We start from the raw sequence: 12,417 nt of genomic DNA, 5'->3' as shown, positions 1-12,417 counted from the left end.
TGTGTGCTTGCATTCTGTTAACAAGTCTCAGGGACACAAAAGACTTCCTGAAACTCTGCTGGTGCTGCTTAACTCTTGTCATCTGTGAGTTCTACCCTTGGCTGAGGTGCCTCCCTCCAGTCAAAGGGCCTCAGAAGTGGGCTTTGCAGCTGATCACTGTAAGAACCGGAGCGAAGCAACGCGTAGCCTTGCAAAGCCCCGCCGCACAGCTATGCACTCTCCGGAAGCAATACCGGATGATGTGAAGCATCACCAAGTGCCATAGTACAGCTGTGCAATCCTCTGAACAGATGCCAGATGACGCAAAGCCTCGCTGAGTCCTGTCACACAGTTGGGAGCTTCTCAAAACCGAAGCCGGATGACACGAAGCCTCACAAAGCGACGTCTTGAATCTGGTGTGCAACGCATCACACTTGGGCACCAAATTTACTGCAAGGCTGGGGCTGCAGTAAGAAACCGACATATCACCTCCCCACACAGTAAGAAACCGACGCATCATCTTCTCTCCAGTAAGAAACCGGCACATCACCTTCTCTGCGTGTAAGGAACCGACTCATCACCTTCCCTGCAGCTGCTTTGGCTTGCGATTTTTGACGTATCCCAGGTACTTGGTGTTGAAAGTGACGCATCCATCGTTTGCTATGGACAGAAATGTTTTTACCCTTTAACAGTCATATTTTGATAAATGTATGGTGGATTTTTGTTGTTTTGGTATTAATTGGTTTAGATAAAAAATTCGTATTTTTCTAAACTAGTGTGGTGTCCATTTGTAGTGTTTTCACTGTGTTACTGTATGTGTGCACAAATGCTTTACACATTGCCTCTGAGATAAGCCTGCCTGCTTGGGCCAAGCTACCAATGGGGTGTGCAGGGGGTTGTCTAAGTGCATAACTACATTACCCTGACTAGAAGCAAGGGTCCCTATTTGGACAAAGGTGAAAACCATTGCCAACTAGAGCCCCATTTATACCAGCCAGCATCTGCACCATCACTGACGCTTGTTATAACGTGCCTGCAGGCCCCCCTGAGGTGACGCTCCACCAATGCAGGCTCTCTGGTGAAGAGAAAGCCTTGGAGAAAAGCCCGGTGTGCAGGCTGACCCCTGGCCCTCAAACGCCACTTGGGGGAAGAGGAGTGCCTCTTTCTCTGGTGCCTCAGCTTCCTTTCCCTGGAGGATTTTGATGTAGGGCAATCTGGATCTTCTCCTGGCCCTGGACCTTGACTAACCACCGCCAAGCTTGCATAGTCCATAAAAAAGATTGGTCTCCGTCTTCTCAACGGCATTCAGATTCATCTGAAGACAAAGATTGCAAGAGAAGGAATCGTGCCTCGAACCTGCACACCACAGATAATTGTTAAGAGGGTTTCTGGTGGACATTTGTCCATCATACCTACTGGAGACTTTAAACCCTGCCTTTTTCAATGAAGAAATGTCCTTCAGCATTGCACCTTAGAAGACTTTTGAGAGAGTGAAACTCACCATAGATGGAGAGAAACTCTGGACTCGTGTCAAAAGGCGCAGAAAAATCATAACTGACCACAGAGCACCAGTGTTTACTATTCCTGATGAGATATTGAGAGCATAAAATTGGTAGCAGTGTGTGCAGATGAGTATTAACCACATCGCTGCTTGAGATATTCCTCTGCTGTGCTGGACAGCATTAAAAACGGGTGTGGTCATGACGAGCTCAGCTCGTCATGCATGGAAGGGGTTAAGAGCCTAAAGGTGCTCCATCAATCCTGTTTTCACAGATATAGGGCTATGGAGTAGCTTCAGTCTGGGTGAAGATTCAACATGTACGTTATTAAGATGACCAGTAATAAAGAACACTTTAGATGTTATAGGAACAACTGTATGAATTTACTGTAAAATGTAATGAGATTCCATAGCTATTGAAGGGGAAACAAGTATCTACAGAGACTGGAAACAAATTGTGAGGCAATTGGTAAGGTATGCAATTTAACACAGACTGCTTTTAAATATCAATATGAAATACACACAAATTACGGGAGAATAGGAGAGCCAGGCAAGATGAGAACATGGCTTGAACAACCTTCAGGAAGAGAATTAGGATACCATTGCTAGGACAACTTGAACAGCTGAAGAGGACACTGTAAACCTCATTATTTGGAGGCTGCAGTCAATTATAACAGAAAGTAAGTTCCCATATTTGGGAGGCTTAAGTCTCTCACGGATTCAGGTTTGTCATGGAGGCCCTGTGTTATTCTACTATTGAGTTCAACTAACAGCTTCAAATATTCAAATAAATAGACTAAATGTGTTGTTCAAGTAGTGTGGAATTGACATTAAATAAGAAATGAGGACCTTTAAGAAGTAGGATACTCCTGTCTTCAATACTCATTTACCTCACTTATAATATCCTCAAAAATCATTCATGGGCAGGTTCCAACTACCCAGCGGATTGCCTATCCCTCCATATTGAAAACAGCACTGTCAGCTTGCTAGATTGACTTAATTGTACAGCTTACTTCACAATATGTAATACCTTTCACTCATCTGTAAAAGCAAGAACAAAGCCCTGAAGTAGAGCCCTTCCTTCTTACCTGGGGTTTTGATATGTTCTTCTTTAATTTGTTGAGTGTTTTCCTGTTGTACGGCTCCCCACCTGGTTTTATTTTCACCATAGTGTCCCCATTTTCAGTGTGAAGTTGTGGGAATGTGTGCAGCGCCTCCTGTGAAAAGAAAAGTCAATAAGCACAATTGTTAACGGCTAATGGTTTTGTAACACAACACCCAAGTATGTACTGTCTAGCAAGGCAGAATCTGTGCCGAGCAAGCATTCTCATTGTACTCATTATCCTAGCCTTCCGTTTTTGCAAGTTATTTTTTAAAGTAAGTGAGTATATATTAATTCTTTGAGCTTCTTTGTCTGCTTTGAGCTACTTGTACATAAATAGATATCCAACCACACCTTTCCAGAGAAGATGGCAAGTACAGCAATACACATCAGGCAGCGGGTGTATATAATTTGCCCTGCAAATGATCTGTTAATAATACCAATAAGATTTCAAGTACACCTTTACATGGTACAATAGCATTCATCGCAAAAATAAGTGGCTAAGAACAGGAAACAGCACTAGAAGATCATATTACTTCAACCAAATATGTACTATTTTTACAATTCCCATTTAAAAAAAACATGAATTTATCCACACTAACACATTTGTTCCTTAATAACTGCCTAATTGGAAATTAAAGCAGGTATTTGTAATTGGACCTATTCAGTCCTTGCACCTTTCATAGAAACGTACCCCTTCCGTAAGCTGGAATCCTTGGTACCTTACCTCCAAGAACTACAGACCCATCTCTCTGCTCCCCTTCCCAGTGAATTCCATCAACGCCTGTGAGAAAGTGCCATCTTTCTTGCCTTGGTATGCCCCCACCTTTTTCTGAGGTGCTAATGTGCTTTGACTGAGTGTGCCCTGGGTTCCTGCCAACCAGGTACCCAGGGCCTGTGTTCCTTCCCTAAAACTGTGTTGAAACTAAAACCCAATTGCATCTCTGGCCACCTGGCAGCCCCTAGTAAATGGTACCCTAGGTACCCAGGGCATGGTGATCAGAGTAGATACCTGAAGGCTGCAGCACTTCTTGTGCCACCCTCAGGGGCCCTGTACCCTGACACCCACACACTGCCTTTGCAGGTTGAGTGTCTAAGTACAGAACTAATTCAAACAAAATAAGAGTGTAAAAAATCATCCACTTTGTAACAACAAGAGCAAGGAAAAATAGAAATGCAAAACCCAATTATGGTTTGTATCAAATGCCCTCACTCACCAACCTGGTTGGTGACATGCTTCAACATCGGGCACCACTGGGAGTGGCCGAAAGCCTCCCCAGTGTGCTTCAACGCCAGATTTACTGCGGAGCAGGTTTTTGTGAATTAGTGAGTGGTAAGTGATAATAGTGATAGTGAGGTTTAAAAATGTCTAAGTTGTATCAAAAATGTTTTATTGTTTGATCAATTGGACATATTAAAAACGATGTGTAGGAAAATAGGCCAAATAGATTGTTTGGCTATTTCCAATACTTATAAGTGGGTCGGTCAACATATTTCTGCCATGAAAAGGTGTGAATTTACCAGGCATTCATCAGGACCATGAGTGGACTAAACCCCGGCGGTATGGGCACACTAAGGCCCACCCTAACCTGGGGGCGTGAAAGTGAAAATTATGTAAAAAAGTGCATTGGAAGGAAAAATTCCCTCTATGGTACTCTCGAATTGAGAGACCTAAAAATTGGTGTAATGCACCCGTGGAAGAAATGGCAAAGACATACATAAAGGAGACAGAACAAACAATTAGTAAGTATTCTATGCTCACGAGTATATCTACTGTGATCTTATTGGTGGCAAGGTTTCGTGCTCTAGTTGTTGTAGCCTAGCGGTTGGTAAGTTAGCGGTATTGTTAACACCAAACCATGTCAGGAGGGTAGTTGACATCGCCAGGGGGTGTATGGTTGACTAGTGGCAATGTACACAGCGGTATTCACATACTAGTTGACCCACACAGGTAGGCGCGTGTAGAGTAAAGGATCAATGGACCAGACTGGACAGTGACCCCACCTAAGAAGGCAAAGAAACAAAATAAAATATCTCACTTGAATGGTGAGAAGAATTCACATCATGGATCATGGTTGTAGACTCTATACATACTGTACCTTATCTTGGTCCAGTATATATAGAGCCACTGTGAGAAAGTGGCTCTATATATACTGGACTAGAATGAAGTACAGTGTGTATAGAGTCCACCAACCCCAGAGGTATAACAGAGGTTAAAGTCAGAACTGACCTTACTCTCCAAAGTGGTTGCTTGGTCGAGCAGTAAGGCAGTACCAGAGGACAGTGTAAAGCATTTGTTATACACACTCAGTCAGCAAAAGGTTTCACACACTCAAGGACTGAACTCCAGGCCAATTGTTTTTATATCCACAGATATAGGTGTTTTATTTTTATAACCAACAGTTATAAACATATACTTTTCTTGTTATGAGTTCTCTCATGTAATTACTATGCAAAGGAGCAATAAAGTTCGTGCACACAATTAATACAGTATTGACAGTAAGCAACACAATCCTAAAACACACTATAGCATTGAGCTCAATGGGTTTTCCACATGTAAATACAGTTGATTACTATATAGATTACTTTAGTAGTCCTAGGACTAAATCTTAGATTCAGTCCTGGGGTCTAAGCTGAAACCAGATTAGCAAAAACGTTTTAGTTACTGTAGTGAATTTTCATGAATATAAGGCTGTTTTAAAAATTCACACTTAAAAACTTTTCAATGGAAATTTGACAATGTTATTCAATGGTAGAAAATTCAGGTTGCAGGTAAAGTACGACCGCGTTACATTTGTAACCCAGCACTGGTCTCCTAGAGCCAGCACTGGGGTCTTAACTCAAAACAGGTAGGTAATTGCGTTTCAGTATTTTGTGTGATTTTTAAAGAACATTTCAAGTTATCAAAAGTAGACCCTCCGAATAAATTTCATAGAAAAGCAGACAATGGGTTCCTAAGGAGAAAGGAAAATGCTACGTACCAGTATGCATCTGCAGATGTCATCTAGAGGAATGTCCAAAAAAAAATGCCATTGAAGCCCCTATCTTTCTGGTATAGTGGGCTTTAGGAGGAACAGATAGCGTTCGTTTAGCTTTGTGGTAGCAAATCTGTATGCATTAGACAATCCATCTAGCTATCCCAGATTTTGATATGGGATTACCCTTGTGTGGTGGTGAGAAAGACACAAAAAGTTGCTTTGTCTTACGAAAGGGTTGTGTTCTTTCTATGTAGTATAGCAACGCTCATCTGACATCTAATGTGTGAAGAGCTCTTTCTGCTACTGACTGTGGTTATGAGAAGAAAACGGGCAGTTCCACAGATTGATTGAGATGGAATGGAGAAATGACTTTAGGTAGGAATTTTGGATTAGTACGTAGAACAACCTTATTTTGATGCATCTGCAAAAAGGGTTCTTGAATGGTTAGTGCTTGTAGTTCACTAAATCTGCCCCAGAGAAGTAATAGCTACTAGGAACGCAACTTTCCACATTAAAAATTGTAATTCACATTTGTGAAGGGGTTCGAAGGTAGGCCCCATTAGCCGTGTGAGAACAACGTTCAAATTTCATACAGGTGAAGGTGGTACTCTGGGAGAAATTATTCTTTTAAGGCTTTCCATAAAGGCTTTAATGGCAAGCACTCTGAACAGAGATAGATGTTTTCTGTTTAGCAGATATGCTGCTATTGCAGCAAGATGTAGTCTAATAGACGTATAGGCTAAGTTACATCTTTGAAGATGCAGTAAGTAACCAATGATGAGTTGAATAGCCACATGTAAGGGATTAATATTGTTGTTATAACAAAGTATATTACAAATCGTTTCCACTTGGCTGCATAACATGCCCTAATGGTAGGACGTCTAGCTTCTTTAATGACATTTAGCAGTCTGGAGGAAGGTTCAAATATCCAAATCCTAGGACTTCAGGAGCTAGATAGCAAGGTTGAGCTAAGCTGGGTCCGGGTGTCTGATCTCTCCGCGGTTCTGCGTTAAGAGGTGTGGAGATAGGTGCAGTTTTTGGTGTGGTACCACAGACAGCTGTAGCAGTGTGGTGTACCACAGTTGTCTGGCCCACTTTGGAGCAACTAGGATGAGGGTCAGAGAATGCTGCTGTAGTTTGCGTACTACTAGTGGCATGAGTGGTAGAGGTGGAAAAGCGTACGCAAATTTGTTTGACCAATTCATCCATATCGCATTGCCTTTCGACAGTGGGTGTGGATATCTGGCGGCAAAGCTTGAGCATTTTGTGTTTTCGTGGGTGGCAAATAGGTCTATTTGAGGTTGTCCCCACATGGCTGAAGAATTTGCATATGAAGTTCCCATTCGTGGGTCTGTTGTGTTTGACGACTTACCAGATCCGCTATAGTATTTTGTACTCCTGGGACGTGTTGGGCTAGAAGGAAAATGTTCTGAGGTATGGCCCACCTCCATATATCCTGTGCTATTTGAGATAGTTGCAGGGAGTGCATGCCTCCTTGCTTCTGTATGTAATACATTGCTGTCATATTGTCTGTGCGGACTAACACAGCTTTGTTTGCTACTTGCTTCTGGAAAGCCTTTAGTGCCCAGAATATTGCTAGTAACTCCAGATGATTGATGTGGAGTAAGGAGTAGTTTCTGTCCTGTAACTCCAGTTCTGTAGTAGGGGTATATCTGTTATAGTCATAATCTAGTGAATAGTCCCGCCCATGTGCGTGGACTCCGGAGCAATCAAAAATAATCTCTTAAAGTGTCGAAAAAATGCAGAACTGCACAGACACTTAAGAGAAAATTAAAGACAGATAATGCAGCCTATAAAACCAGGCTACACTGTCCAGTACTTCAACTAGAAATTCCACCAAAAATCCACAAACAGCAAAGTGTGTCCAGATTTCCCTTGCCTCAGCAGCAAAACCAACCCCTCTGGAGAGGAAGGCCTAGAAAGACAAGCCCATAGGCTGCCATTATGTGGCTCAGAAACAGGATACTGTGCCTTTAAGAGAACTTTCCAGAACTTCACAGTATCCCAGAATGCACTGCAGGTCCCTTTTACTTTCAGTTCTTTTTTCCGGCTCCTGCAAGCAGAACCCTGGAGCATTGAGCTCTCCCTTTTCAAGGGTTTATTGGTGATTTTTCACTTTTGTTTCAAGTGAGTGCATTCTAAAGTACTTTGGTGCTTTTCTTTTTGGTTTTTGCACCCTTTTGATGTCAAATATGCCTGTATTATTTGACAAATGTCCGGAGTGCTCCAGGAAGAAGGCCAAATCAGATCCCCATGAGGTGTGTCCCCTCTGTCTTCCCTCTTCCCATGTCCCAGAGGAGTGTGTGATCTGTCAGGGCTTCTCTGGCAGGACCCTGAAGGACAGAAAGAAGATCAGGCTTCAGGGCCTTGAGGAAAGAAGGCTGAAGGCGCAAGGTGGGTCTGGAGGGGCTTCCTCTGCCCGTGCTGAGGCCGCTGTGGGCTCCCCAGGGGCAGGAAGACCAGCAAGCATCCCCATTCTCCGTCTGGGTCGATTGCACCGGCTACGGCGTCGAGTGGGATGACTACAGTCTGTTCCCCGTCGTCTGGGGCGAAGCGACGTCGACGCTCGACGTCGAAGGAACTGAACAGACCGCCATCAAAGTCTCCTGTGACGATTTCGTCGAAGTCATCGTCGAGTGATCGACGTCAAAAGGCCCGGCGTCGGCACTCGCCGTCGAGGCGACACCGCCGTTCGCCGTCGGCGAAAAGGAGAAGATCGTCGTCAAGGAGATCCTCGTCGTCGAGGAGTAGATCGCCGTCGAGGCGCAGATCGCCGTTGAGGCGAAGAAGGTTGCCGTCGAAGCGCAAGAGGCCGTCGTCAAGGCGGACGAGGTCGCCGTCGAGGCGAAGGCACTCGCCGTCGAGGGAGGGACGTGGAAGGAGGTCTGACGCCATGGGAGGTTCGCCGACGTCCCAGGCTGCCAAGGAAGGCGGATCACCGGGCTCGGTGTACTCCGAGGTGTATACCCCTTCACAGAGGCCGGTTGTCTGAGCAGTTCTGCATTTTTTCGACACTTTAAGAGATTATTTTTGATTGCTCCGGGGTCCACGCACATGGGCGGGACTATTCACTAGATTATGACTGTACACAGAGATTCCCTACTACAGAACTTTTGTTGCGGTGTCCACCTGCCTTGCATAGTGTGTTGCAGTAGGTGAGCTCCCCAGCCGGAGAGCGAAGCGTCCGCAGTCAAGGTTATCTGAGGAACTGGCTCTAGGAACGGTCGTCCCTTGGAAAGGTTTTTGGTGTTCCACCACTGCAGAAAGCGATGAGTCCGACCGTCTACCAACACTAGGTCTGTCAAGTGACCTTGAGCCTGGTTCCACTGACATGATAAACATTCTTGTAGCGGACGCATTTTAAGTCTTGCATGGGGTACTATGAAGATGCAAGAGGCCTTCATCCCTATGAGTTGCATGAACACTCTTGCTGGGAGGAAGTGTTGTAGCTGAAACTTTGTTAGGAGATTTTGCATGCTGGCTATCCTTGCTCGAGTGGGATAAGCTGCCCGTCTATTACAAACCTGAGATACTTCCTGTGAGCCTTGTGAATGGGAATGTGGAAGTAAGCGTCCTTGAGGTCTAGAGTAGCCAGGAAGTATTCTTGTGACGAGAGGAAGGACTTGCTGGAGTGTGACCATGTGAAAATGGTCTGAGTGTATGTATATGTTCAGCGGTCTGAGGTCTAAAATAGGCCTTAGAGAGCCGTCCTTCTTTGGAATTAGAAAGTATAGAGAGTAAACCCCCTTGTTTTGCTGGTGCAGAGGAACTAGTTCTATTGCACTTTTTTCTAGCGGAGATACTACTTCTTGCTTTAACAGTGATAGATGTTCTTGTGACATTGGATGCTGTTTGGGTGGTATGTTTGGGGGAGTAGATGCTAGTTCTAGACAGTAACCTGACTGAATAATTTGTTGCACCCACCTGTCTGATGTGATGTTGATCCAGGCAGGCAAGAATTGTTGGAGTCTTCCCCTCACAGGAGTGGAATGTTGGGGGGGAAGGGGAGGAAAGTCATTGGGTAGGGGTAGAGGCAGAGCGGGAGGTGTTGTTTTTGCCTCTGCCTTTGTTGTGGTTATCCCTGTAACCCCTCTCTGGTAGCCCTTTGTGAATGTGGACTGGCCGGGGGTTTTGTAGGAAGAGGAGGGACTTTCTGCGGAGTAGCCTCTTGTGTTGCCTCTGTATGATGATCAACAAAAAGAATGTCTGGGAGCTTGCTGCTGCATGGCTCCCATAGATTTTGCTGTGTCAGTGTCTTTTTTTATTTTTTCTAAAGACACGTCAACATTTCGGCCAAATAAGTGTGTCTCATCAAATGGCTGATTAAGTATGGAGTTTTGCACCTCAGGTTTAAAACCTGAAATACGTAGCCTGGCATGTCTAGGTAGAAGGGTGCTAGTATTGATTGCCCTTGAGGCAGCATCTGCGACATCCAGGGCACAACGAATGGAGGTATTGGTAATATTTTTACCTTCTTGTATGAGTTTGCTAGTTTTGTTTTTATATTTATCAGGTAGCTGCTGCATGATGGACTCCAGCTCGTCATAATGTGCCCTGTTATATCTTGCCAGCAACGCTTGGGTGTTGTCAATGCGCCAGATGTTAGCTGCTTGTACTGCAGTTCTTTTGCCAGAGGCGTTAAGGAGCTTAGATTCTTTGTCTGGAGTGAGGCTTCACCTGTTTGGCAATTAGCACGTTTATGTGCATTGGACACCACTAAAGAATCCAATTGTGTTGGGCCTTTAATATAAACCGGGTCTGCAGGAGGCGCTTTATATTTCTTTTCAATGCGAGGACTGAGGACCCTAGCTCTGACGGGGTCTTTAAAAACCTCTGTTGCGTGCTTGAGGATGCCCTTGAGCATTGGTAAAATGGCAGTAGACCTTTGTGTGTTGTCAAAAGTGTCTAATAGGAAGTCTTCCTCTACTGCATCAGTGTGTAAGTCCACCCAATGATATTGTGCAGCCCTTTGGACTAATAGGTTAAAAGCTATGGTGTCTTCTGGTGGGAAAGGTCTGGAAGGGTATACATCATCTAGTGGGACGTTAGGCACATCAGGAGTGTTATAATCATCCCATGGATTAGGTAACTGAGGGGGACTATTAGTCTGTGTGGGTAATATGCACCCCCACCCCCTGATGTACATCATCGTCTGGATTATGAGATGGTGTAGGAGAATGATGAGGACGGACGTTCTTCCACACAATTCCCAAAGCTTGGAACCAACTGCCTGAGAATCTGTGCAAAGAAACAAAACTCCTGCCTTTTAGGAAAAAGCTAAAAACCGTGCTCTTCCAAGAGGCATGGGGTAATATCTAGCCTGTTTCCTTCTATACCAGTGTCCACTCGCCTGTTAAGCGCTTAGAGACCCCGGGGTGATAAGGCGCTCTACAAATCAAAAATACAAATACAAATACAGGTGGAGGTGGTGTAGGAGGAGGAACAGTATGGGGAAGTAGTGGAGAAGGGCCCCTTGAGGGAGAGGTTGCAATGTCTCTTTTCTTTGCAGGGGGAGGAGAATGGCTCCTCAAGTGGTCTCTTCTTGGAGCTGAGAGTTAATTGTCCAGTTTTAGGATCCTTTACAAGAGTTTTTTGCTGTGGATCCAGTGTAAAAAGTTCCTGTGAGCAGGGGAAATCTTTTGGCGTCAAAATTATCGGATCCGTAGGTTTTTTAGGCACCAGGTCGGTAGCTGGCTTAGGAGTGTGCTCCTTCGAAGTGTCTTTTACAGGAACCTGTTTTTTCGGCTCCAATGCATGTGAATCTGGAGCTTTGGTTGATTTTTTACTCGGCTCCGAGTGCGGTTTCGGCATCGATGAACCGCTGCGAGTCTTCGGCGCCGTGGGCTTGGGTGTCGAAGCAACGGTCGACGTGGAAGAGGAAGATGGCTTTTTCTTTGGTGTCGGTACTGGGTCGGCACCAGAAGTAGGCTGGCTCGTGCCCGAGCCGCCTGAAGGCTTAATGGGCTTCTTTGCAGGGCCAGAAGGCGGGGCGTTGGAAGCAGTCTCTCGGTGTGCACCCGAGCCCGAAGGTGAGGGTGTCGTGGAATGGGTGGGGTCAACGGTCTTACTTACGACCCGTTGAGCTGGAGTGACTTCCTCTACGTCGGAGTCTTCGGCATCCGAGGATCCGATGCTCTCCTCTGCGTGCTGGTGTTCTGGCACGTCGAGGCCCTCGAAGATGTCGTCGGGGATCGAAGCTGACAAGCGAGCCATAGTTCTTCGAGCTCGTCGGTCCGGAATGGTCTTCTTGGAGCGGAATGAGGCACACGCCGAACAGTCTTTGACCTCGTGCTCCGGTGAAAGGCAAAGGTTGCACACCTCATGTAGGTCAGTGTGGGGAAACGTCGACCCATATTGAGGACACTTTTTGAATGGCGTCCTTTCCACGAGCCAGAAAGTGAGGCCTAGGTAGGCTCAAAGGCCTTCGTCGACGACCGGAATAGAAGACTTCAAAGTGGTAGAGAATCGCGACGATGTAGCGCGATCGAAACAATACCGTCGAACTGGGTGAGGATTGCGCACCGAAGGAAATTCTGTTCCAAACCAGAGCGCAGGAAACACATCCGAGGACGATGGCGGAAAAAAACAATCTGGGGATGGAGCTGATGCCCATGAGCAATGTGGTCCAAAGGAGGGGTCACCTAACTCGTGACTTCCAAAGAACTTTTCAGGACAACAACAACTGCTAACATCCGAGCCCAGCACTAGGTGGCGTCCTATGCATAGTGTACAATCTGCAGCTCATATGCCTCGAAGTCGAAGAAAATTCCCTTTGGGATTGATTAATAGCATACACTGGTACTCAACTTTCAGTCACACTTCACTCAGATATCCACTAT

The 12,417-nt window shown here is 45.4% G+C and overlaps 1 protein-coding gene across 1 annotated transcript in view; it reads right to left on the bottom strand.

Annotated features, from left to right (window-relative positions):
• The window catches only part of PRR12 (proline rich 12), a 514,104-nt gene that overhangs the window by 55,537 nt on the left and 446,150 nt on the right, over positions 1-12,417 (bottom strand). Inside the window, exon 12 of the mRNA XM_086930126.1 lies at positions 2,566-2,694. Coding sequence (XP_086786252.1) covers positions 2,566-2,694 — 129 coding nt within the window. The remainder of the gene's footprint in view (positions 1-2,565; positions 2,695-12,417) is intronic.

The sequence above is a fragment of the Lissotriton vulgaris genome, chromosome 7 (assembly GCF_964263255.1).
Source record: "Lissotriton vulgaris chromosome 7, aLisVul1.2, whole genome shotgun sequence".
Lineage (NCBI taxonomy): Eukaryota > Metazoa > Chordata > Amphibia > Caudata > Salamandridae > Lissotriton > Lissotriton vulgaris.
Note: the sequence above shows the minus strand (reverse complement) of the source record. Positions and strands in the feature narration are given on the sequence as shown.